We start from the raw sequence: 26,605 nt of genomic DNA, 5'->3' as shown, positions 1-26,605 counted from the left end.
AGCCGCTCATTTAGTTGTTTTCCGAAAGCAAAGGTATCAATACCAACGCTTCATCCCGCATCCAAAGGTGGCCGCTGACATTATCTGCCTATGATTATGTCATTCGCCACAGACCTGGCACAGAGAATTGTGCCGATGCTTTGAGCTGGTTGCCGGAGGTGGAAACGCCACAACCAGATATTATCGGCGGTAAAGGGTTGCATCCTCAAAGGGGATTGGTCTGCCATACCTAAGCAAATGTGCGAGGTGGCCAAACCATACATTCGTCGCAAGGACGAACTGTCTATTCAAGCAGATTGCATATTGTGGAGCAAGCGAGTTGTAATGCCCAAGAAAGGGAGAGAGAAGTTTGTGCATGAGTTACACAGCACACATCCTGGTATAGTGATGATGAAGGCCATCGCCAGGTCCCATGTATGGTGGCCAGGAACCGATTCTGAGCTGGAAGCATATGTGCATCAGTGCAGGACCTGCATGCAGCTCAGCAAAGCACCAGTGGAATCACCGCTGAGTCTGTGGTCATGGCCATCCAAACCTTGGTCCAGGATCCATGTAGATCTTTCAGGTCCCTTCCTGGGCAAGATGTTTTTAGAGGTGGTGGATGCCGATTCGAAGTGGTTAGAATGTATAATTATGTCATCCAGTACGTTCACGGTAACCATAGAGAATCTCAATGTCATGTTGGCGACACATGGTCTGCCTGACATAGTGGTGAGCGACAAATGGGTCATGCTTTACCAGTCAGGAGTTTCAGGAGTTTGGATAATTTAATAGTATAAAACATGTAAGGTCAGCACCGTTCAAGCCTGCGGCGAACGGGCAAGCAGAATGTGCAGTACAAATTATCAAGCAAAGCATGAGGGCCCAAGAGTCACTGCAGACCCGCTTGTCTTGCATACTGCTGAGTTACTAGACAAGACCCCACACACTCACAGTGGTCTCGTCTGCTGAACTCATGATGAAAAGAGGTCTTAAGATCAAGATATCTCTTGTACACTCGGATTTAAGTAATCATGTTGAATCCAGACGACAGAGTCAACAAGGGTGCGACGATCGCGCAACTGTGTCACGCAAGATTTCTGTTAATGATGGTCAGGGTCCCAAATGGATCGCTGGTACAGTCATGGCCAAGGAAGGCAACAGAGTATTTGTTATTAAGCTCAAGAATGGGAAAACTTGCAGGAAACACATGGATCAAACAAAGCTGAGGCACACAGACGAGCCAGAGCAGTCGGACGAAGAAACCATCGATGACCAACCAACCAACCAGCAGCCTTCAGTAGACTCAAGGGTCATCAGTGAACCCGGAATTTCCATCACAGACTTGTTCAATAAAAATGGACTTGCAATTCCTGACATGGCCACTGCCACCCGCAACAAGTCAGCCATCCAGCCACCAGTCACAACAGAATCCGCACATTCACCCAAGGCCAGAATTGAACTGAGATGGTCAACCCGGGAGCGTAAAGCACCGGACTGTCTCAACCCGTGAAAGACTGTGATAAGATCTCAGAGGAAGGTATTGTCTTGTATGTACATGCTGTATGTAGCCACCAGATGGTGTCATTGCTGGAGGCCACTGAGCAGCACGCACATGGTGCTGCTCTGGTATAAAAGGCCAGCCGTTTTTGCGAGTCAGGCACTTTGGGCCAAAATAAAGCAGAAGCAAGGTTGTACCTTGCTTAGTTAAACAGTACTCAGTTTGAACCTTAATTGCATACATAACATGGAGAATGTGGGTTAGGCCAGAATTTCAGATATTACATTGAGCAATTTAACGTTCCAAACTGAAAAATAGCTATTCAAAAGCACAAGCTGTTTAATTAAAATTCCAAAATGTCCCAGTTACTTTCATATGGTTACACAAATAAATTTGTCTGTCCTTAGTTGCTAAAATGTTGTTTTAAAAATAGCATAATACATATAGGTAATACTGGTATCTGCATTGTGCAGGATATGTGTACTGATTTTGAAAGAGATTGCAAACTACGTTAAGTCAAACAAAGGAAAAGTTTGGAGAATGTTTTTGTGCAAAGTGCTGTTAGGACATGGGATAACTTAGGAGAACAGTGGTGATAACAGGATCTGCATTAGCTTTTAAATGGGAGAGGGATCAATATTTAATTTAAAAAAGGATATGGGGAAAAGATAGGGAAATGGGACTAAATGACAAGCTTCTTTGGAGAATTGGTACAACCATCATAGGCCAAATGGCTTTCTTCTGTGTTGAAGAATTCTATGGTCCAGAAATTCTGTTGCGTAGCACCCGTTGTTTGCAGCCTCACTCCAAGGCAAAGACAGCGCTGCCAGTGGCTGTGAAGGTGATTGTGGCCCTGAATTTCTTCACGTCGGGTTCCTTCCAGGCTGGAGCAGGCGACATCTGCAACATCTCAAGGTTCGCTGTCCACTGCTGTATAAGAGAGGTGGCAGAAGCTCTTTATGTCAGGAGAGGGGACTTCATTGTCTTCTCTCTAACCAGAGAAAAGCAGAAAGAGCATGACTTGTGTGGACTTCACCATGGTGCAGGGCGCCATTGACTGCACGCACGTGGCATTGCGGGTATTGCTTCTAAATGTTGAGATGTACCGCAACCGCATAGGTTACAACTCGCTGAATGTGCAGTTGGTGTACAACTATGCTCAGCACATCATGATGTTGCATGCCATATATCCTGACAGCACTCATGATGCTTTTATTCTGTGCCTGTCTGCTTTTCCCTCAGACCTTGAGCCACCATGACAAACCTAAGGGCAGCTACTGGACGACAAGGGCTATCCGCTGACGACATAGTTCATGACTCCGCTCCGCAACCAAACTGCATTTGGCCACAATGAGAGCCATGCTGCGACACGGAACATCATAGAGAAGACCATCGGGATGCTGAAGCAAGAGCTCTGCTGCCTGGCTCACTCTGAAGGAGCCCTCCCGTACCCATTGGACCATGTGTCCCCATTTGTTGTAATCTGCTGTATCCGCCACAACCTGGCCATCATGATATAGTCACCTGCTTAGGAGCAGCAGGAGGAGGAAGTGGTAGAAGTGGAAATGGAAGAGGAGGAGAAGGAAGCAGAAGAAAGGAGGCAACCCAGATATCCAGGAACGAATCATCTACCTGTGATACCAGTGAATGCAATCCCAATTTCCCATTCAACCTGAGTCCCACACCTTACCTTCCCTCTGTTATTAACCATCACAGTGTCTTCTTGGCCACAATGCTACAATAAAAGCCACCCAAAGCAAACATTCCAATCAAACCTTATCCATCTATCCATACTATATTACATCAAAAGATAAACTAATTACTTTTGTGCATTTCCCTAGTGAATGCCTTGCATATGCTTGTGCCTACTCTCGTGCTCCTACACAGTGCTACCCCAGTGGCTGTAGCATGGCTGGTGGAAGGCTGCTGATTATCAGTGGGGGAGACTAAAGATGACGTTGTAGGAAGACGTTGAGGAACTCTGGGCCTAGTCGGCCCCGTTTTGGACTGCACTACCTCAACATGGATGACAAGAGTCTGGGCTAGCTGTCTGACCGACAAGGGCAAGGGCACTGGCCGAGTGGCAGTGGTGGGGGGACAAATGCTGTCACCCTGAGAGAGGACAGAGGATTGTCCTTCACGATCCAATGCCACTTCTCTGGGGCAATGCCTCAGCAATCCTAATCATCTGCTGGAGTAGAGACTGCTGGATTGCTGTGAATCCCTGCACGCCCCTTTCAGCACTGGTAAACCCAGGCACGATGGCTGCAGTCTATGCTTGCATGGCAGTGAGCTGAGCTTGCATGACTTCAGACTGAGCTTCCATTACAGCACTCAAATGTAGGAAGGCTTGGAAACTGAGACAGCGGCCATCAGACGCGGCATGATGGTTGGGTCTACAAGTGCATAGAAACATAGAAAATAGGTGGGGGAGGAGGCCATTCGACCCTTCGAGCCTGCACCACCATTCAATAAGATCATGGCTGATCATTCACCTCAGTACCCCTTTCCTACTTTCTCTCCATACCCCTTGATCCCTTCAGCCGTAAGGGCCATATCTAACTCCCTCTTGAATATATCCAATGAACTGGCATCAACAACTCTCTGCGGTAGGGAATTCCATAGGTTAACAACTCTCTGAGTGAAGAAGTTTCTCCTCATCTCGGTCCTAAATGGCTTACCCCTTATCCTTCGACTGTGTCCCCTGGTTCTGGACTTCCCCAACATCGGGAACATTCTTCCTGCATCTAACCTGTCCAGTCCCATCAGAATTTTATATGTTTCTATGAGATCCCCTCTCATATTTCTAAACTCCAGTGAATACAGGGCCAGTCGATCCATTCTCTCCTCATATGTCAGTCCTGCCATCCCGGGAATCAGTCTGGTGAACCTTCGCTGCACTCCCTCAATAGCAAGAACGTCCTTCCTCAGATTAGGAGATCAAAACAGAACACAATATTCCCGGTGAGGCCTCACCAAGGCCCTGTACAACTGCAGTAAGTCCTCCCTGCTCCTATACTCGAATCCCCGAGCTATGAAGGCCAACATACCATTTGCCTTCTTCACCGCCTGCTGTACCTGCATGCCAACTTTCAATGGCTGATGTACCATGACACCCAGGTCTCGTTGCACCTCCCCGTTTCCTAACCTGCCGCCATTCAGATAATATTCTGCCTTCGTGTTTTTGCCCCCAAAGTGGATAACCTCACATTTATCCACATTATGCTGCATCTGCCATGCATTTGCCCACTCACCAACCTGTCCAAGTGCATGAAAGAATGGGCTCAAAACTCTTCCCAAAGCCCCGTGCAAGGCTGGAGCTGGACTCCTCCACTCCTCCATGCTCCTTGACATTGCATTCAGGCCTTCTGGCAGGCCTGCCAATGCACCAAGCATTTCATTGTGCATACGCTTCAGCGTTCTTCTGTAGGCCACCACATCAAAGTTTTCATCTGAGTTCTGTGCAGCAGAATTCATGTGCGACCTCGCCCTTCAGGAATCTGGCACCCGAGCTCTCCTTTCCACCTGTCCTTCTCTAAAGTATGTGGATTGACAGTATCTGAGTTGGTGGCTGGGAGTGTGAAAATGAGTGACGGTGTTTCTTCTTCTTCTTCTTAATAACTCTCCTCTCCCTCTTCATGTTGACCTACTGCCAGGCTGGATTTCTTGGGTGTCTGAAATGAGCAAGGCACAAGTTTAGGGTTGTTGTGAGGGAGTGGGGGAAAGCAAGAGGTGCATGCTTACACCATGTGCATATTGTAAATCAGAAGAAATTGTGGGATAAGGAGGAAGTAGGATGCGAGAAGGAGTATAACATATGAGGATACCGGCATCTTCTATTTTTTCAGCCTCGCTGTTGGCCACAGGTTCAGTCATGCTCCTGCCAATAATGAGCAGTACCGTCCCTCCAAATGGGTGAGGTGATGCACGGGAGCCTCTTCCCTGCTGGTTAAGGTCTGCTGGCGCCGGTTCTGTGCCACCTTTTCTTGCAAGAGACAGGGAATTGTTTCAGTAAGTATAGTATAATGTGTTTGGGTAATGGACCTGTCATGGTTGAATAACTGACAGTGGGGGAAAAATTCATTACAGCCTGATTTGAGGCGGTGACACTGCCCGGGCGTTAATTTTAGGACCTGCCGATGTTTACCATCTCCAACCGGGATATTCACTATTAGCGCCCCAAGAGGGGAGTGGAGCGCTAAGGGAAACATTCCATGCTACTCTTAGGATGCTACGTTGCGGTAGCGCTGCAGTGATAATGACATTCTGGCGCTAGGAAACCGGCATCCTAGCGCCAAAAGGGAGGTCAGCTGGACCACCCGAAAAATGAGAGAAAGTTGAAAGGAGCATTGGAAGCATCAGCAGCAGTATGTCAGGCCTCACAGAATCACAGCACTGTTAAAAGATTTTACACTGAACACCCACCTGCTCCTGCTTTATAATATCGCCCCGGGAGCTTCCACGGAACGCCTGCTCACCCCGCCGGTAACAACGCTAGGCACTACGGCAGGCAAAAGGAGTGAAATTCGGGATCGCAGCGCTAGCACCATAATGCACACTCATGACCTCATCAAGTGGGTGGCGCTAGAGTGCGCAGCGCTAACTGATAGCGCCACCACTAAACCACCAAGGAAGTTTGCGGCAGGCACTAACAGCGCCAGGGCGGTAAGTGCTTAGCGTCCAAGTAGCGGCCTTCGCCAGTGCTAACAGGTGGCTCTGTTCCATTCAATTTTTAGCCCAGTGTATTCAAGCTGTGAAATGTTGTTGTGAGGCTTACAACAGTGGTAAGTGTGTGCAGGTGAGGTGAAGCTATGAATGTGAGGTTCGAGTAGCGTTTGGTGGAGATTTTTGGTAGGTGAGTGATGGGGGTGTGGTGCATTGAGCAGTGTGTGGGGCTAGTGGTGCAGATGGTGAGATATGGCATTTGAAGATTAATTCACTGACCCTGAGCACACGTGTGACGCTGTTAAACTTCATCCTGCTCTGAATCCAGGTTCTTGGAGGCTAGACTGCTGGCATTTACCTCAGCAGCTATCTGTTCCCATTGCAGTCTTGTTTCTTGCCTGGAGGGCCTGCTGGCCCCCTATGGAAAGGGAACCTTTCTCCTCGAGTTGACCTCCTGGACCAAGGCCTCCAGTGCTGTATCCGTGAACTTTGGAGCCCTGCCCTATTGAGCTACTACTCAGTCGTCTTCGTTGTAACACTTGCTTCCACAACCAGGTCCAGCACCTGTTCCTGGCAGAAGGCACCTCCCTTTTAAGGAGCACAAACTGCTTTTAAGAATGGAGGCTTGCTTTAATTGGAGCCAACCTCACACAAAGTTGGGCCCCAGACTGAGCGTTCAGCCACTCAGCAGCGTGTTCAGTGTTCAGTGATCATTTAAATGATCAAGCAGCACGAATATTACATGCTACCTGCAGTCCTCCGAATGGGAATGGGTTGCTATCGCATCGCAAAATCCGCGGCCATCTTCGGGGGAGGCCTATGTTTCGATGACAAATTTGGCTGCTGTAACCACCTGAGATTCTAAGAAGATAAATACTGACTCGTTCATCACTAAAATACATTTTTCTACCAAATACTGAGTCTTCAGTTAAGGTAAGTATGGAACGTACCTAGTTGATGGCATATACAGGAATTCAGGCATATGCAAGAACAGATACTAAACTGGATCCAGTGTAGAATGCTGAATGCATGAAGGAGCAGGCAATGCAGATGTTTTTTGCATGAGGCAGATTTTCAACTTGCCGCATGGATGTAAAACTGTCATTATGTATTGGTCGCCCATTATCCAGTACCCATCGGATATGGTTGCATAGATGTTATGTTACTGGACAAGTAATCCAGTGGCCTGGATTAATGGTCCAGTGACGTGATCAAAATCCCACTGGGGGGGAGAGGGGGAGACTGTGGAGGGGCGGGAGAGAGAGAGCGAGAGACTGGGGAGGGGGGCGGGGTGGAAGAAGAGAGAGAGCGAGAGAGAGAGAGAGACTGGAGGTGGGAGAGAGAGAGAGAGACTGGCAGGGGAGTGGGTGGGTGGCGGGAGAGAGAGAGACTGGAGATGGGAGAGAGAGAGAGAGACTGGAGGTGGGAGAGAAAGAGAGAGACTGGGGGGGGGTGTTGGGAGAGAGAGAGCGAGAGAGAGAGACTGGAGGTGGGAGAGAGAGAGAGAGAGATTGGGGGGGTGGGTGGGTGGTGGGAGAGAGAGAGAGACTGGAGGTGGGAGAGAGAGAGAGAGACTGGGGGGGGTGTTGGGAGAGAGAACGAGAGAGAGAGAGACTGGAGGTGGGAGAGAGAGAGACTGGGGGGTGGGAGAGAGAGAGAGAGAGACTGTGGGGGAGGGAGAGAGGGGAATTTAATTCCATTTATTACATAAATCTGGAATAAAAAGCTAGTATCCTTAACAGTGACCATGAAACTATCGGATTGTTGTAAAAACCAATTTGGTTCAGTAATGTCCTTTAGGGAAGGAAATCTACAATCCTTACCTGGTCTGACCTATATGTGACTCCAAAGCCACAGGAATGTGATTGACTCTGAAATGGTCTACCAAGCCACTCAGTCATATAAAACTGTTGCAAAAAACAAGAATAAGGATAAAACCGGACACACCACACTGCATCGTACTCTTCCATGCTGAACACCACGTAGAAGAAGCACTGAGGGTAGCAAGGATGCAGGATTTACTCTGGATGGGGGATTTCAATGTACATCACCAAGAGTAGCTCAGTAGCATCACTAGTGACCGAGCTGGCCGAGTCCTGAAGGACATAGTTGTTAAACTTGACCTATGGTAGGTGGTGAGAGAACCAACATGAGGGAAAAACCTACTTGACCTCATCCTCACCAATCTACATGTCCCAGATGCATCTGTCCATGACAGCATTGGTAGCAGTGACCACACAGTCCTTGTGGAGATGAAATCCTGTCTTCACATTGAATACACACTCCATTGTGTTGTGTGGCACTACCATCGTGCTAAATGGGATAGTTTCAGAGCAAACATAGCAGCTAAAAACAGGGAATCCATGAGCCCCTGTGGGCCATCAGCAGCAGTAGCAGAATTGTATTCCACCACAATCTGTAACCTCATTGTCATGTATGTAACCACAATGTAACACCAATGTATTACTGTATACACACAACCTGCATGCACACCTTGACGACAAGGGGTGAACTTGTAGGAGACACTCCTCACCTGATCTCCCAGGTATATAAAGGGAGGTCCCACGCAGGGTCATCACTTGTGGAGTGCTGTGAATAAAGAGTTGAGGTCAAAGAGTGAAGTTGTCCCCAGAATGTGCCTCGTGTGGTTTCATGCTGTAGAGTAAGGACTTTACATTGGCGACAAGAAACGGGAACTCACGACCCATGAGAATGGCCACCAGTAGTGCAGAGGAACGGTACTGTGTTGGGGAAGACTGGAACGATTTTGTCGAGAGGCTTCAGCAAAGCTTCGTTATGAAAGAATGGCTGGGGGATGTAGCGGCCGACAAGCGAAGGGCTCATCTTTTGACCAGCTGCGGACCAAAGACTTAAGCGCTCATGAAGGACTTACTAGCACCCGAAAAGCCGGCGGACAAAACCTTTGAAGAACTGAGCAAACTGATCAGAGAGCACCTCAAACCGGCGAGTAGCATACATATGGCCCGACACAGATTCTACACCCACCGACGTCGCGAAGGACAGAGCATACCGGATTATGTAGCAGACCTCCGCTGTTTGGCCAGCCTCTGTAAGTTCACAGACACCTGCAGGGGGGAGATGCTAAGGGACTTCTTTATCGAGGGCATCGGTCATGCGGGAATTTTCTGCAAATTAATTGAGACCAAGGATTTGACCTTGGAAGCGGCGGCGTTGTTAGTTCAAACTTTGATGGTGGGGGAGGAAGAGACAAAAATAATATACGCGCGCAATTCTGCCTCTAACGCGGTGATTGGTCAGGGAGTCAACATCATTAATGTGACTTAGAGCCCCGCAGGCTGGCAGGGGCAGTCCGACATTCGCCAGGCAGCAATAGACCTCAGAGTAGGACTCCAACAGATACAATGGCAGGCTGAACGGACATTCACGCCATCACAGCGGACAATGCGGCCCGGGATGGGGCCATTGACACCCACTAATAGGGTACTTAAGAGCAGTCAAAGGGACAGTCAGTGCAGAATGTCTGGCCATAGTCCCTTTGTTCCCAACAATGGAAACTTTAACTCATGCTGGAGGTGTGGAAAAAACACTCAGCCAGATCTTACAGATTTCAACAGTTTATCTGCAGAAATTGCAATCTCAGGGCCATTTAGCTCGAATGTGCAGGAAGCCTGCAACCAGATTAATATATGAGGCGGAGGGACCAGAAGAGGGTCCTTTGAGGCAGGGTGACCTTTGGGGCAAATTGATGGACGCCGAGGTTCAGCGGGTCCATGCGGCGAACAGTTCATACACCAAAACGCCACCAATGATGATGAGAGTTTTATTAAATGGCATTCCAGTACGTATGGAGCTGGACACTGGGGCCAGCCAGTCACTCATGGGCGTTCAGCAGTTTGAGAAGTTAAGGCCATTTAAAGCCAGTAGACCCAAATTAGCACGTATTGAGACACAATTCCGGACTTACACTAAAGAAATCATTCCGGTGCTAGGCAGTGTAATGTTGGCTGTCACACACAATGGGTTAGTGAATCGGCTGCTGCTCTGGATTGTCCTGGGTAATGGTCCTGCACTGTTGGGGAGGAGCTGGTTAGCCGAGATGAACTGGAAATGGGGGGATGTTCACGCAATGTCATCTGTGGAGCGGAGTTCGTGCTCACAAGTCCGACAACAATTCGATTCACTATTCCAACCTGGCGTCCGGACTTTCAAAGGCACCAAAGTAGTAATACACATCACTCCGGATGCCAGGCCAGTGCACCACAAAGTCAGAGCGGCGCCGTATGTTATGCGGGAAAATATCGAAAGCGAATTGTTGAGAGAGGGCATCATCTCGCCTGTTGAATTCAGTGACCTGGGCGAGCCCCATTGTTCCCGTCCTAAAAGCGGATGGCTCTGTCAGGATCTTTGGCGACGACAAGGCCACCATCAATTGGGTGTCCCTACAAGATCATAGAAACATAGAAACATAGAAAATAGGTGCAGGAGTAGGCCATTCGGCCCTTCGAGCCTGCACCGCCATTCAATGAGTTCATGGCTGAACATTCAACTTCAGTACCCCATTCCTGCTTTCTCGCCATACCCCTTGATCCCCCTAGTAGTAAGGACCTCATCTAACTCCTTTTTGAATATATTTAGTGAATTGGCCTCAACAACTTTCTGTGGTAGAGAATTCCACAGGTTCACCACTCTCTGGGTGAAGAAGTTCCTCCGCATCTCGGTCCTAAATGGCTTACCCCTTATCCTTAGACTGTGACCTCTGGTTCTGGACTTCCCCAACATTGGGAACATTCTTCCTGCATCTAACCTGTCTAACCCCATCAGAATTTTAAATGCTTCTATGAGGTCCCCTCTCATTCTTCTGAACTCCAGTGAATACAAGCCCAGTTGATCCAGTCTTTCTTGATAGGTCAGTCCCACCATCCCGGGAATCAGTCTGGTGAACCTTCGCTGCACTCCCTCAATAGCAAGAATGTCCTTCCTCAGGTTAGGAGACCAAAACTGTACACAATACTCCAGGTGTGGCCTCACCAATGCCCTGTACAACTGTAGCAACACCTCCCTGCCCCTGTACTCAAATCCCCTTGCTATGAAGGCCAACATGTCATTTGCTTTCTTAATCGCCTGCTGCACCTGCATGCCAACCTTCAATGACTGATGTACCACGACACCCAGGTCTCTTTGCACCTCCCCTTTTCCTAATCTGTCACCATTCAGATAATAGTCTGTCTCTCTGTTTTTACCACCAAAGTGGATAACCTCACATTTATCCACATTATACCCGCTCCCGAGAGCGGAAGACCTTTTCGCCACGCTGGCAGTCGGCAAGCTGTTCACCAAGTTGGAACCCACCTCAGCCTATATGACCCAGGAACTGGCCGACGAATCTAAGCTACTGACCACCATCACCACGCACAAGGGACTGTTCGTTTATAACAGGTGCCCGTTTGGCAGTCGATCAGCAGCCGCGATTTTTCAATGAAACATGGAAAGCCTGCTTAAATCCATTCCTGGAACGATCTTATTGCAGGACGACATCCTCATCATGGGTCGAGACACCGAGGAACACCTCCACAACCTGGAGGAGGTGCTACACCGACTGGACCGGGTAGGCCTACGACTAAAGAAGTCTAAATGTATGTTTTTAGCTCCTGAGGTTGAGTTTCTGGGCAGGAGGGTTGCTGCAGATGGGATTCGGCCCACCGAATCCAAAACAGAGGCGATTCAACGAGCACCCAGGCCCTGCAACACGTCGGAGTTGCGTTCATTTCTGGGACTGTTGAACTATTTCGGGAACTTTCTGCCGAACTTGAGCACGTTGTTGGAGCCGCTACATGTGCTCCTGTGTAAGGGTTGCGATTGGTTTTGGGTGACTATCAGGAACGGGCTTTTGATCGGGGGCGAAACCGACTTTTTCAAACAAGTTGTTGACCCTGTACGACCCCTGTAAAAAATTGGTTCTGACATGTGATGTGTCATCCTATGGGGTTGGGTGCGTGTTGCAGCAGGGCAATGCTGAGGGTTAACTACAACCTGTGGCTTATGTCTCCAGGTCGCTCTCTGAAGCAGAACGGGGATATCGGATGGTCAAAAAGAAGCGCTCGCATGTGTCTATGGTGTAAAAAAAAATGCATCAGTACCTCTTTGGTTGGAAGTTTGAATTAGAGACGGACCACAAGCCATTAACATCCCTGTTGTCAGACAGCAAGGCTGTCAATGCCAATGCATCAGCCCGCATACAGCGATGGGCTCTCATGCTGGCTGCTTATGACTACTCCATCCGGTACCGGCCCGGCACTGAAAATTGTGCTGACGTGCTCAGCAGGCTTCCATTGGCCACCACTGAGGGTGCAGCGGAGCAAAGCGCTGAGATGGTCATGGTTGTCGATGCCTTCCCCATCACAACCCGCCAGATCAAAATCTGGACAAACAGAGATCCCCTCCTATCCCTGATTAAGAAATGTGTCCTGACTGGGAATTGGGCGTCCGCACACGGAGCATGCCCTGAGGAGGTCAGACTGTTCCACAGACGGATGGATGAGCTCTCCATCCAAGCCGACTGCCTACTATGGGGTAGCCGGGTAGTTATGCCCCAGAAGGGCAGGGAGACATTCATCAGGGAACTCCATAGCGAGCACACAGGCATTGTGCTGATGAAGGCCATTGTCCGGTCACACGTTTGGTGGTCTGGAATTGATTCAGACCTGGAACACTGTGTTCGCAGGTGCATGACATGTGCCCAGTTGGGTAATGTCCCCAGGCAGGCCCCGCTCAGCCGATGGCCCTGGCCCACCAGGCCATGGTCATGCATTCATGTTAACTACGCGGGACCGTTCATGGGAAGGACGTTCCTTATTGTGGTCGATGCGTACTCGAAATGGATCGAGTGCATCATTCTGAATTCATGCACGTCATCCACCACTGTGGAAAGCCTACGTGCGATCTTTGCAACCCATGGCTTGCCGGACATCCTGGTTAGTGATAATGGCCCATGCTTCACAAGCTACGAATTCCGGGAGATTATGTCGGGCAATGGCATCAACCACATCAGGACTGCGCCATTCAAGCTGGCCTCCAATGGCCAGACGGAACGTGCGGTCCAAATCATCAAGCAAGGTATGCTCAGGATTCAAGGACCCTCCCTACAATGCCGCCTATCATGCCTCTTGCTGGCCTATAGATCTCGACCGCACTCACTCACGGGAGTCCCGCCAGCAGAGCTACTTATGAAACGGACACTCAAAACCCGGTTGTCCCTCATTCACCCAGTCCTAACGGACACAGTTGAGGGCAAGCGCAAGTCACAAAACGAGTACCATGACCGCAATACGAGGGGGAGACGTAGAGAAATAAATGATCCTGTATTCATCCTCAATCACGTCATGGGGCCCAAATAGCTTGAGGGTACTGTAATTGACAAAGAGGGGAATAGGGTCCTCATGTTAAAACTCACCAATGGTCAGATATGCCGTAAGCATCTGGACCAAGTAAAAAAAAGGTTCAGCATCGACACGGAGGAATCTGAAGAAGGTCATGAGATGGAGCTCACACCACCGCCAGTGAACGAGCAACAAGAGCAATTAGAAGAATGCACAGTCCCTGCGGTGAGCCCGGACAGGCTGGAATCACCACAGGTGACAGAAACTCACGTCAGTGTCCAACAACCAGAGCCCCAACCGCGGCGCTCCATGAGGGAGCGTAGACCAAACCTATGATCCTAACAAGACTTTGGGGAGGAAGGTGATGTCATGTATGTAACCACAATGTAACACCACTGTATTACTGTATACACACAACCTAGATGCACACCTTGACCACAAGGGGTGAACTTGTGAGAGACACTTCTTACCTGATCTCCCAGGTATATAAAGGGAAGTCCCACGCAGGGTCATCACTTGTGGAGTGCTGTGAATAAAGAGTTAAGGTCACAGAGTGACCTTGTCCCCAGAATGTGCCTCGTGTGGTTTCATGCTGTAGAGTAAGGAATTTACACTCATGGCCTGGCATATCCCTCTCTCTACCATTACCTTCAAGCCAGGGATCCAATCCTGGTTCAATGAGTACAGAAGAGCATGCCAGGAGCAGGACCAGGCATACCTAAAAATGAGATGCCAACCTGAGGAAGCTGCAACACAGGACTACATGCTGGCTAAACAGTAGAAGCAGCATGCTATGGACAGAGCTAAGAGATCGCTCAACCAGTGGATTAGATCAAAGCTCTGAAGTCCTGTCACATCCAGTCATGAATGATAATGGATCATTAAACAACTAACGGGAGGAGGAGGCTCCATGAATATCCCCATCTTCAAAGATGGCGAAGCCCAGCACGCAAATGCAAAAGACAAGGCTGAAACATTTGCAACCAAGTACTAAGTGGATGATCCATCTTGGCCTCCTTCTCAGGTTCCCCCATCACAGAAGCCAGTCTTCAGCCAACTCGATTCACTCCACGTGATATCAAGAAACAGCTGAGCGGACTAGATACAGCAAAGACGATGGACCCCGACAACATCCCGGCCATGGTGCTGTAGACTTATGCTCCAGAACTAGCTGCACCCCTAGCCAAGCTGTTCAGTACAGCTGCAACACTGGCATCTACCCAACAAACTCCCAGGTATGTTCTGCCCACAAAAAGCAGGACAAGTCCAAAACGATGGAAGGTGGCACCTACAATGCCATCAAGCAGCACTTACTCACCAATAACCTGCTCACCAACTCACAGTTTGGATTCTGCTAGGACCACTCAGCCCCAGACCTCATTAAAGCCTTTGTTCAAACATGGACAAAAGACCTGAATTCCAGAGGTGAGATGAGAGTGACTACCCTTGACACCAAAGCAGCATTGATGGAGTGTGGTATCCAGAAGCCCTAGTAAAATTGAAGTCAATGGGAATCAGGGTAAAACTCTTCACTGGCTGGAGTCATACCTAGCACAAAGGAAGATGGTTGTGGTTGCTGGAGTTCAATCAGCTCAGCCCCAGGACTTCACTGCAGGAGTTCCTCAGAGCAGTGTCCTAGGCCCAACCATCTTCAGCTGCTTCATCAGTGACTGTCCCAACATCATAATGTCAGAAATGGGGATGTTCGCTGATGATTGAACAGTGTTCAGTTCCATTCGCAACTCCTCAGAAGCAATCCATGCCCGCATACAGAAAGAGCTGGACAACATTCAGACTTCTGCTGATAAGTGGCATATAACATTTGTGCCATGCAAGTGCCAGGCAATGACTATCTCCAACAAGAGAGTGACTAACCACAGCCCCTTGATATTCAACAGCATTATTATCGCTGAATCCCCCACCATCAAATCCTGGGGGTCACCATTGACTAGAAACTGGACCAGCCACGTAAATACTGTGGCTACAAGAGTAGGTCAGAGGCTGGGTATTCTGCAGTGAGTGTCTCACCTCCTGACTCCCCATAGCCTTTCCATCATGTCCGAGGACAAGTCAGGCATGTGATGGAATATTCTCCACTTGCCTGGATTAGTGCAGCTCCAACAGCACTCAAGAAGCTCGACACCATCCAGGACAAAACAGTCCACCTGATTTGTGCCCCATTGTTCGCACTGTGGCTGCAGTGTGTACCATCTGCAAGATGCACTGCAGCAACTCGCCAAGGCTTCTTCAACAGCACCTTCCAAATCCGCAACATCTACCACCTAGAAGGACAAGGGCAGCATGCGCATGGGAACACCATCACCTCCTAGTTCCCCTCCAAATTACACACCATCCTGACTTGGAAATATTCATTCATTGTCGCTGGGTCAAAATCCTGGAATTCACTCCCTAACAACACATTCACCATATGGACTGCAGCAGTTCAATAAAGTGGCTCACACCACCTTCTCAAAGACAATTAGAGATGGACAATGAATGCCGGCCTTGCCAGCGATGCCCACATCCTAGGAGCAAATAATAAGAAATATACAAACCATCTAATTTTCATCCCATTGATTTGAGTAGAATTGACGATTGGGCGGTTTCTAGAATGGGTGGGCAATCTTCAATAGAAGTTTTACGGCCAGGCCGCAAGATGAAAATCTACCCCATGGTCTGTAACTCTACCAGAAAAGCTTAACATACAGATTGCGTTTCTGCCTCCAGAGGACAGTTTGTGATAACATGTATGATTTGTAATGCAGTGGAACAATAAAATTATTGACTAACTCTTTCACACTGTAACACTGGCTCACCTCAACATGTTAAAATATACTCTTACATTTAACACTTACTGTTCAGTAGCAAGTATCATTGAGTGTCCATAAAGACTGTGAAGATCATAATGCATTCCCCCAGTCTGTTTGGCATCCATGCAAAGGGTCTTCTCGTACATTAGTTTATCAAGAATCCCTTCAAAAGAAAATATTATATAAAAAGGATGATTGTAATTTACAAGCAAACATAAAAAGATTACACACACAACTTTGGGCATATTTTTCCTCTAAAATTGTAGTGGCATAAACTGAAGAATTATAGTGCAAATTCCATTGTGTATGGATTTTATCTTAAAAGCTTATTTTTGGTCATGGTATTCAGTGGTGTATTGCCCTATAGATTAGGATTTCTCACTCTCAAGTCCCAAAAGCAAATCCCATGCAGCGATGCAGAGAAGTCATTAAATATTCCCCACGTAATATCTCCACTGGCATTAGTCCAAACTGACAAGTAAAACAGAACAAGGTAGAAAAAGTCAACACAAAACCTATCTTATTTGGGAAGACATTGACCTGTTCTGACAACACCTTCTCAAAAGCAATGTTTTGACATGCCAGCAAAGGCCCTGAATTAAAAATATATTCACAAATCTGGAAGAAATGTTTGACAAAGACCAATATAACGAGAGAGAAAACCCGAGTGCAGGGTAAGTTCAAATGGTATTTGTAGCTTGTGAAGAACAACCTAGCTGCTAAAACTTGGACGCAATGTTCCATCCAACCATTTCCCCAATAGTGACCTTACTCTTACTATACAGGAGTTAAAGGATAAGAAGTAGTTCTGGAAAGTGAAGATTACTTAAAAGGTAAATAGCCTTAAAATTACATGTTGTAAATAACACTATATTTAAAAGTACTTTTCTTTGTAGAAAAAAAAACTGAACATGTTTCTTTTCTGAGCCAAGTATTTTTTTTCCTGAGATGTTGTCTAAATGTTGTTACAGAATGGCAGAAACATAACCTTTTATGAAGCAAAACATGCAGTGTTTTATAGTGAAATATAGAATTGAGTCAAAGAAGATATGCTATAAAGCAATCATAAAAAACTTCGAAATATAAGGCAGTGCATTGAAACAAATGATGAAGGGGTAAATTTTCACCACCTGGGCAGTAATCTGCCGGAGCGGATCGCCCACCTATTGTTGAACCCATCCAATATACATCCCATTGATATTGACTGCAACTGACACAGATTCAACTTCACATGCCAAGGTCCGGAACTCAACTATGCTGCTGTGAAAAACCACAGGCCTAGAAATTGGTTTTCCCCCGAAAACAGACGCAGGGATCACAGTGCGCGGTCAACCCGCTCCCATTCATGCTGCCTGCTCACTTCCATGATTGTAGCATTCAGGCACGTGCTGAATGCTCTGCTGAGCTGCTTAACACTCAACAGGGGCTCAAGTTTGTGCAAGGCTAGCACCAATTAAAGCTAGCCTGCACTTCTTAAAGCCAGTCTGCACTTCATAAATGGAAGATGCAATCTGCCTGCAACAGATCATTGAACTGGCTGGGGAAAACAATGGAAAAGAACAATTAATGGTGAGACCAAGATTCTCCAATGCAGCACTGGAGGCTTTGGTGCAGGAGGTCAATAGGAGGAGAGAGGTCCTCTTTGTCATCATCATAGGCAGTCCATCGGAATCGAGGAAGACTTGCTTCCACTCCTGAAGTGATTTCTTTGATGGCTGAACAGTCCAATAAGAGAGCCACAGACTTTGTCACAGGTGGAACAGATCGTCGTTGAGGGAAGGGGTGGGTGGGACTGGTTTGTAGCACACTCTTTCCGCTGCCTGCGCTTGATTTCTGCATGCTCTCGGCGTTGAAACTCGAGGTGCTCAGTGCCCTCTCGGATGCACTTCCTCCACTTAGGGCGGTCTTGGGCCAGGGACTCCCAGGTGTCAGTGGGGATGTTGCACTTTATCAGGGAGGCTTTGAGGGTATCCTTGCAATGTTTCTGCTGCCCACCTTTGGCTCGTTTGCCGTGAAGGAACTCCGAGTAGTACACTTGCTTTGGGAGTCTCGTGTCTGGCATGCGAACTATGTGGCCTGCCCAGCGGAGCTGATCAAGTGTGGGCAGTGCTTCAATGCTGGGGATGTTAGCCTGGATGAGGATGCTGATGTTGGTGCACTTGTCCTCCCAGGGGATTTGTAGGATCTTGCTGAGACATCGTTGGTGATATTTCTCCAGTGACTTGAGGTGTCTGCTGTACATGGTCCATGTCTCTGAGTCATCCAGGGGGATGGGTATTACTACAGCCCTGTAGACCGTGAGCTTGGTGGCAATTTTGAGGGCCTAATCTTCAAACACACTTTTCCCTCAGGCACCCAAAGGCTGCACTGGCGCACTGGAGGCGGTGTTGGATCTCGTCGTCGATGCCTGCTCTTGTTGATAGGAGGTTCCCGAGAAATGGGAAGTGGTCCACGGTGTCCAGGGCCACGCCGTGGATCTTGATGACTGGGGGGCAGTGCTGTGCAGTGAGGACAGGCTGGTGGAGGACCTTTGTCTACAGATGTTTAGCATAAGACCCATGCTTTCATACGCCTCAGTAAATACGTCGACTATGTCCTGGAGTTCAGCCTCTGTATGTGCACAGATGCAGGCGTCGTCCTGTAGCTTGAAGACAGAGGTTGGGGTGGTATTGTTGATAGGAGGCTCAGGTTGAGAAGGTTCCCACTGGTTCTGTAGTTTAGTTCCACTCCAGTGGGCCGTTTGTTGACTGTGAGGTGGAGCATGCCGGCGAGAAAGATTGAGAAGAGGGTTGGGGCGATGATGCAGCCCTGTTTGACCCCGGTCCGGATGTGGATTGGGTCTGTGATGGATCCGTTGGTAAGGATCACGGTCTGCATGTCATCATGGAGCAGGTGGAGGATGGTGACGAACTTTTGGGGGCATCCGAAACGGAGGAGGACACTCCATAGACCCTCGTGGTTGACAGTGTCAAAGGCCTTTGTAAGGTTGAAGAAGACCATGTATAAGGGCTGGCGCTGTTCCCTGCATTTTTCCTGTTGCTGTCACTGCAACAGATCATTGAACTGGCTGGGGAAAATAATGGAAAAGAACAATTAATGGTGGGACCAAGGTTCTCCAATGCAGTGCTGGAGGCTTTGGTGCAGGAGGTCAATAGGAGGAGAGAGGTCCTCTTTGTACTTGGGGCCTGAAGGCCCTCCAGGCAACAGCGTAAAGTGCAAAGGGAGCAGATAGCCACTGTGGTGAATGCCAGCGATGTAGCCCGAGGAAGTGGACGAAGGGTGGGAAGAAGTTTGATGACCTGACACGAGTGGTCAAGTTCAATGAATTCATTTTCAAATGCCATAACCCACCATCTGCACCACTGGCCTCACACACTGCTCAATGCACCACACCCCATCACTCACCTACCAACAATTTCGACCAAATATGACTCATTCCTCACATTTATACCTTCACCTCACCCGCACACACTTACCACTACTACAAGCCACACACCCACATCTCAGAGCTTGAGCATATTGTCAGCTATTCAATCATAACAGGCACATCACCCAAACACATTGCACGCCTTTCACTGACGCACTTCCCTTTCCCTTGCAGAAAAAGGTGGCGCATAACCGGTTCCAGCAGAACCTAACTGATAGGGGACAGGCTTGCTGACATCACCTCACGGAGGAGACAGTGCTGGCCATTTTTAGGAGAGGCATGTTTGAGCCCGTGGCCAGCAGAGGGACTGAAAGAATAGAAGATGCCGGTATCCTCATACATTATCCTGCTTCTCACATCCCACTTCCCCGCATCCCAAAATCTCTTCTGATTTACAAGCTGTGCGTGGAGTAAGGATGCAGCTCCTGTTTCCCACCCTCCTCTCACTACAACTCTACACTTGTGCATTTCTTATTTCAGACACCGAAGAAATCCAGCCTGCCCAGCCAGTGGTTCAAGGAGAACTGGAGAGTGAAGAAGAAGAAACGTCATCAAATGTTGACACTCACAGCCACCCAACAACAACTTGTATTTATATAGCAGCTTTAATGCAGTAAAATGTACCAAGTTGCTTCACAGGAATGTTATAAGATAAAACAAATAAATTTGACACCAAGCCACACAAGAATAAATTACGGAAGAACAACAGCTTGGTCAAAGAGGTAGGTTTTAAGGAGCATCTTAAAGGAGGAAATAGAGGTAGGGAGGCGGAGAGGTTTAGGGAGGGAGTTCCACAGCTTGGGGCCTAGGCAGTTGAAGGCAAGGCCACCAATGGTTGAGCAGTTATAATTAGGGATGCTCAAGAGGGCAGAATTTAAGGAGCGCAGACATCTCGGGGAGGGGTTGTGAGGTTGAAGGAGATTACAGAGATAGGGAGGGGTAAGGCCATGGAGGGATTTGTAAACAAGAATGAGAATTTTGAAATCAAGGCGTTGCTTAATCGGGAGCCAATGTAGGTCAGTGAGCACAGTGGTAATGGGTGAGTGGGACTTGGTGCGAGTTAGGACACGGGCTGCTGAGTTTTGGATGCCCTCAAGTTTACATAGGGTAGACTGTGGGAGGCCAGCCAGGAGTGTGTTGGAATAGTCAAGTCTAGAGGTAACAAAGGCATGGATAAGGATTTCGGCAGCAGATGAACTGAGGCAGGGGTGGAGACAGGCGATGCCATGGAGGTACACTGTCAGAGGTACCGTCTTTCAGATGAGCAATGTTACCAGCTGAGATACTGGAGTTTAGAGGGTAGCTTCGAGACAGAATCTGCACACGGTAAGTCATCGGGCAGGAGTGGACTGCAGCCAGGGCAGGGGGAAAGGATACCGCAGGTGCCAGTTCCCCGGGTGCGAGGTCGCACACAAGTTTTGCTGCAGAGGACTCAGATGAGGAATTTGATGGGACAGCCTACAGAAGAACGCTGATGGGTATGCACAGCAAAATCCTTGGTGCATTGGCAGACCTGCTAGAAAGCCTGAGTGGAGCATGATGGAGTCCAGCGCCAACTTGGCACAGGACTTGGTGCATGGAAGGGTTGGACAAAATCATTAGTGGACCCAACCATCCTGCAGCTTCTAATAGCTGATGTCTCAGCTTCCATTGTAGCACAAGCACAAGTCAACCGATGTCTGAGTGCTGCAGTGAAAGCTTAGACTGCTCTCATGCAGGCTCAGTTTGCTGCCAGGCAAGCTCAGACTGCCAACATCAAGGCTGGGTTTACCAGTATGAAAAGAGGCTTGCAAGGTGTCTGTGGGGAAAAAAAAACAGATGGTTATAACTGCTGTGGCATTGTTCCGGAGAGTGACAGTGGATCTGTGGAGAAAAAAACCTGCTGTCCTCTCTCTGGATGATGGCATTTGTCCTCCGCTACTTTGCCAGTGCCCTTGCAGATGCCTGTCAGTCAGCCAGCCCAGACTGCTGGCACCCATGCTAAGTTGGTTCATTCTGCAGCTGGGTCTTCTATGCCCAAAGGTGTTCGTGGTTATCTGCTGTCTCCCCCATTGTAAGTCAGCAACCTACCACCAGCCGTGCCGCAACCACTGCGGTAGTACTTCATAGAAGCACCAGGACAGGCAAAGTCACAGTGAAACAGGTACTAAGGGAATGCACAGAGCTAATTCATTCACTTTGTTATGTAATATTGTAATGGATTGATGGATTGGAATATTTCTTTTGTGGTGGCTTTTATTTCAGCATTGGGGCCAAGAGGATGCTGTAATAATCAGTAACAGAGGGAAGGTAAGGTGTGGGACCCATGTTGAATGGGGAATTGTGGTTGCATTCACTCGTACCACAGTTGGATGGGTCGATCATGGACAGTTCAGGAAAAAAGAGGCTGTCTGGGCTGCCTCCTTCCTTCCGCTTCCTCCTCTTCCAGTTCCTCCTCCTCCTTCTCTTCCTCCTCCTCAGCTCGTCGCCGTATGCCTGGTGGCAAGGGTGTGCCCTCATGATGGCGAGGTTGTGGAGCATACACCAAACTCTTCCAGAGCGGTCCAGGCAGCAGAAGCGCTGTTTAAGGACTCCAATGATCTGCTCTATCAGATTCCACAAAACTCGGAAATGTAGTCAACAGTGAGGAGGATAATAACAGACTTTAGTAAGACTGGTGAACTGGGAAGCACATGGCAGATGCAATTTAATGCATAGAAGTGTGGACTAATTCATTTTGAAGGGAAGAATGAACAGAGGTAAAATAAAACTAAATCCCCCCCCCTCCCCCCGCCCCAGGCCTGGAACAACCCACTTTGGGGATCGCGATTCGGCCCCGGGATTAGAGATCGGATCCCCTGGGGATTGCAGCTCCGAACAGACTCCCCCCTCCGGGCTTGGACCCTCCCCCACAGGGATCAGACCCCCCCCTCGTGCCCCCCCCCCGAAGCCCACGGCGGAGAACCCATTCCTGAAGTCGCATGCACTCTGTGGAGTTAACTCCACAGCGTGCTGGGAAACTCAACCTTCTGGGTTTCCCACCATCTCCCCGGTCAAAATCCAGCCCATAGAGTACAAAAGCAAGGAAGTGATGCTAAACACTGGTTAGTCCCCAGCTGGAGTATTGTGACTAATTCTGTGCACCACACTTTGGAAAGTATATCAAGGCTGTAGAGAGGGTGCAGAGGAGATTTACTAGAATGGTACCAGGAATGAAAGACTTTAGTTCGGTGGAGAGACTAGAGAAACTAGGGTTGTTCTCCTTAGAGCAGAGAAAGTTAAGGTAAGAATTGAGAGAGGTGTTCAAAATCATTAAGGGTTTTGATAGAATAAATAAGGAGAAACTGTTTCCTGTGGCAGAAAGATCAGTAACCAGAGCACACAGATTTAAGGTAATTAGCAAAAGAGACATCTTGAGAAAAATATTTTTTAGGCTGCAAGTTATGATCTGGAATGCATTGCCTGAAAGGCTGGTGGAATAAGATTCAATATTACTTTCAAAAGGGAATTGGTTAAATACTTGAAGTGGAAAAGTTAGCAGGGCTATATGATAAGAGCAGGGGAGCAAGACTAATTGGATAACTCTTCCAAAGAGCTGGCACAGGCACAATGGGCTGAATGGCTTCCTTTTGTGCTGTATCATTCAAAGATTCTATGATTTGCTTATTCTAATGGCTACTTCCTATCGAGATTATTCTGAAGCCACAGTACAAATGTGTGGTGAAAAATAGCATTTGGAGCAAAGCCTTAGGTTTGGAAGAATGCTCATAATTGAAAACTTATTACAGCACAGTCACTGAGTCAATAATCAACTCTGATTATTCCATGGCACTATGATGGAAATGGAATCTCTTGTGTGCTATTGTGCTTCAAGGTAAAGCTCATTCCATTAGAAGATACAACTTACTTGGAATGAAAGGAGGATTGTTCCATTGATTTTTATTACATCCGTTTACTGAGCCTTTTACGAAACTTGACACCTCATTCATATCCTGCAATTGGGAGATATAACAAGAATCATGTATACACCTAGGAGCTTTACAATTAGGTTTCATAAAACAGAGGAAAAAATTAAATTAAATTAAATTAATAAATAAGATAAAATGGAACATACAATCCAAAGCCCATCATATTTTATTTCTTTGTAGAAGTTTTCACATTCATCCACCCACCACTGAATGCATTGAGGGTTTGTGTAATCAGGGAAGACAGTTTCACCTGGCCAGACCTAAATGATATGAGATAGAGAAACAGCAATAAAGTATTTATAGATTGTGAATGTTACCATAAAATGCATCCCATACAGTAAAGGAAAAATAATGCTATGAATCAGGACACCGTCAAATATTAAACTATAAGCAACTACTAACGTAGAACCCCATTTTTTTAATAAATGGATGTTGAAATCTTTTGGCAATACTTAATGTATCAAAAGATTAAATATGGGATATTATTTGTTCAATATCTCCACTCTTCCTTTTAAGATTCGAATTTTTGGATGTTATTTTTCAAGATGTATCACTACCTACCATATGCACAAATAAAGTTTATTTCAGTTACCTCCCCTAAAAGGGGTGTCCTTCCATCAGATTCATTGATCCACACTCCTATTTGTGTGCCTTTATCATACGGATGGTATGGGCCATCTATCCGTTTCTGCGTGCTAATAGCTGGGTCCTGGGTTTAAAAAAGAACATAACTGTGAACATTCAAGTCGAACAAACCTTCATTCCCTCTATATTTTAAAATGTCAACATTTTATTTTAATTTGTTCTGAGGATGTAGGTGACACTGCTAGGGCAATATTTATTACCCAACCCTAGTTGCCCTGATGTTCCTTTCTCTGATGGACATTAGTGAACCAGTGGGTTTTTATGACAACCTGGCAGCTTTCATAGTCATCTTCTGATGCTAGCACAAATTTATTGAATTCAGCTTCATTACTTACTTTGTTGGGATTTGAACTCAGCACTGTTGGGTTGATAGTATAGTACCAAAGCCACCACGCAATCATACTAAACTGTGTGCGATCTTAGATGCCAGACTGCTTCCAGTGCAATGCTATTACAAGGCTACTATTGAGAAAATTTGATGTCAACATCAGAAATACAATAATTGAGCTGGTGCTTAGTAGTCATCTGCCTTGTGATACGTGCAAGATTATTATTTCATTATTCTTTGTGTTTTATTTTCATGCAGCAGCATATATTAAATGTAAATGTATTGATAAAAGATATCCTTGCTTTTTAAAACTGTTCATTCTAATTTGTTGCAATTTTCTTAAGTGATCAAAATGACAAGGAAAGCAGAACGATTATGGAACTTACCAAAATGATGATGTACCTCTGCCCATGATTATGTAAATCATGAGCAAATTTAGGGAGATCGTGGAATTTTACCAAGTCATAAGTAAAATCCTTTTTGTTTTCCATATAGTCGATATCAGTGATCTGGACATCCTAAACAATTTTTAATTAAACATATGTTAGTTCATATTCAACAAAATCCATGCCCTTTTGATGCTAACAAATGTAGCTTGAATTATTTGCAAAAAATACACGTGAATAATTGTCCTAAATTGTATTGAAACTTGATCCAAATTTTCATCATTTTTAATTGGTATTCTCTTTATTTATATTATTGTAATAAGCTTTCCCAGGGCATGCCAGAAGTATTCTTTTCTGAAATAATCAGTTTGTTGATGCTATTTGAAACACCAAGAGTGTAATTTTTTTTTACACGCCAGCCATTCTCATGGCCTCGCTGAGTGAGACTGCCAGTTTAGTGCTTACTAGCAATTGGGTTAAGATGACATAAGTAGACTTTATGTAAGACTTCCATGATTACATAAAGGAGATTTTCATCCTGTACAAACCCAGGTCCCAGAGGTGAAAGGTTAGCATGATAACCAGCGATGCCACCCATCCTCTTGGTCTTGCTGTTAAGATTTAATCCATGAAGATACCATCAAGATTTTACAAATCATAGAATCATAGAAATGTCTGGCACAGAAGGAGACCATTTGGCCCATCTTGACTGTGCCGGCCAAAAATGAGCTATCCAGCCGAATCCCACTTTCCAGCTCCTAGTCTGTAGCCTTGTAGGTTACGGCACTTCAAGTGCATATCGAAATACTTTTTAAATGCAATGAGGGTTTCTGTCTCTACCACCCTTTCAGGCAGTGAGTTCCAGACCACCACCACCCTCTGGGTGAAAAAAATTCTCCTCAACTCCCCTCTAATCCTTCTACTAATGAATTTAAATCTATGCCCCCTGGTCATTGACCTCTCTGCAAAGGGAAATAGGTGCTTTCTATCCACTCCTAGGTCCCTCATAATTGTATATATCTCAATTAAATCTATCTTCAGCCTACTCTGTTCCAAAGAAAACAACCCGAGTATATCCAATCTTTCCTCGTAGTTAAAATTCTCCAGTCCTGGCGACATCCTCATAAATCTCCTCTGTACCCTCTCTAATGCAATCACATCTTTCCTATAATGTGGTGACCAGAACTTCACACGGTACTCGAGCTGTGGCCTAACAGTTTATACAGTTTGAGGATAACTCCACTGCTCTTCTAATCTATGCCTTGGCTAATAAAGGAAAGTATCCCGAATGTCTTCTTAACCACCTTATCTACCTCTCATGCTACCTTCAGAGATCTGTGGACATGAACTCCAAGGTCCCTCTTTTCCTCCACAATTCTCAGTATCCAACCATTTACTTTGTATTCTCTTGCTTTGTTAACCCTCCCCAAATGCATTACCTCACACTTCTCCAGATTGAATTCCATTTGCCGCTTTTCTGCCCACCTGACCAGTTCATTGACATCTTCCTGCAGTCTAACGCTTTCTTTCTCACTATCAACCACACAACCAATTTTTGT

At 47.0% G+C, this 26,605-nt stretch overlaps 1 protein-coding gene across 1 annotated transcript in view; it reads right to left on the bottom strand.

Moving 5' to 3' along the window:
• Positions 1–26,605, bottom strand: part of si (sucrase-isomaltase) — a 220,702-nt gene that overhangs the window by 136,669 nt on the left and 57,428 nt on the right. The window contains exons 11-15 of the mRNA XM_070882329.1: positions 25,047–25,178; positions 24,280–24,396; positions 23,834–23,947; positions 23,627–23,711; positions 16,359–16,476 (exon numbers count right to left, since the gene is read on the bottom strand). Of these exons, the coding sequence (XP_070738430.1) occupies positions 16,359–16,476; positions 23,627–23,711; positions 23,834–23,947; positions 24,280–24,396; positions 25,047–25,178 (566 nt within the window). The remainder of the gene's footprint in view (positions 1–16,358; positions 16,477–23,626; positions 23,712–23,833; positions 23,948–24,279; positions 24,397–25,046; positions 25,179–26,605) is intronic.

Source organism: Pristiophorus japonicus, chromosome 6 (assembly GCF_044704955.1).
Source record: "Pristiophorus japonicus isolate sPriJap1 chromosome 6, sPriJap1.hap1, whole genome shotgun sequence".
Lineage (NCBI taxonomy): Eukaryota > Metazoa > Chordata > Chondrichthyes > Pristiophoridae > Pristiophorus > Pristiophorus japonicus.
The sequence above is the reverse complement of the archived record's forward strand: the minus strand, read 5'-3'. Positions and strand labels throughout refer to the sequence as shown.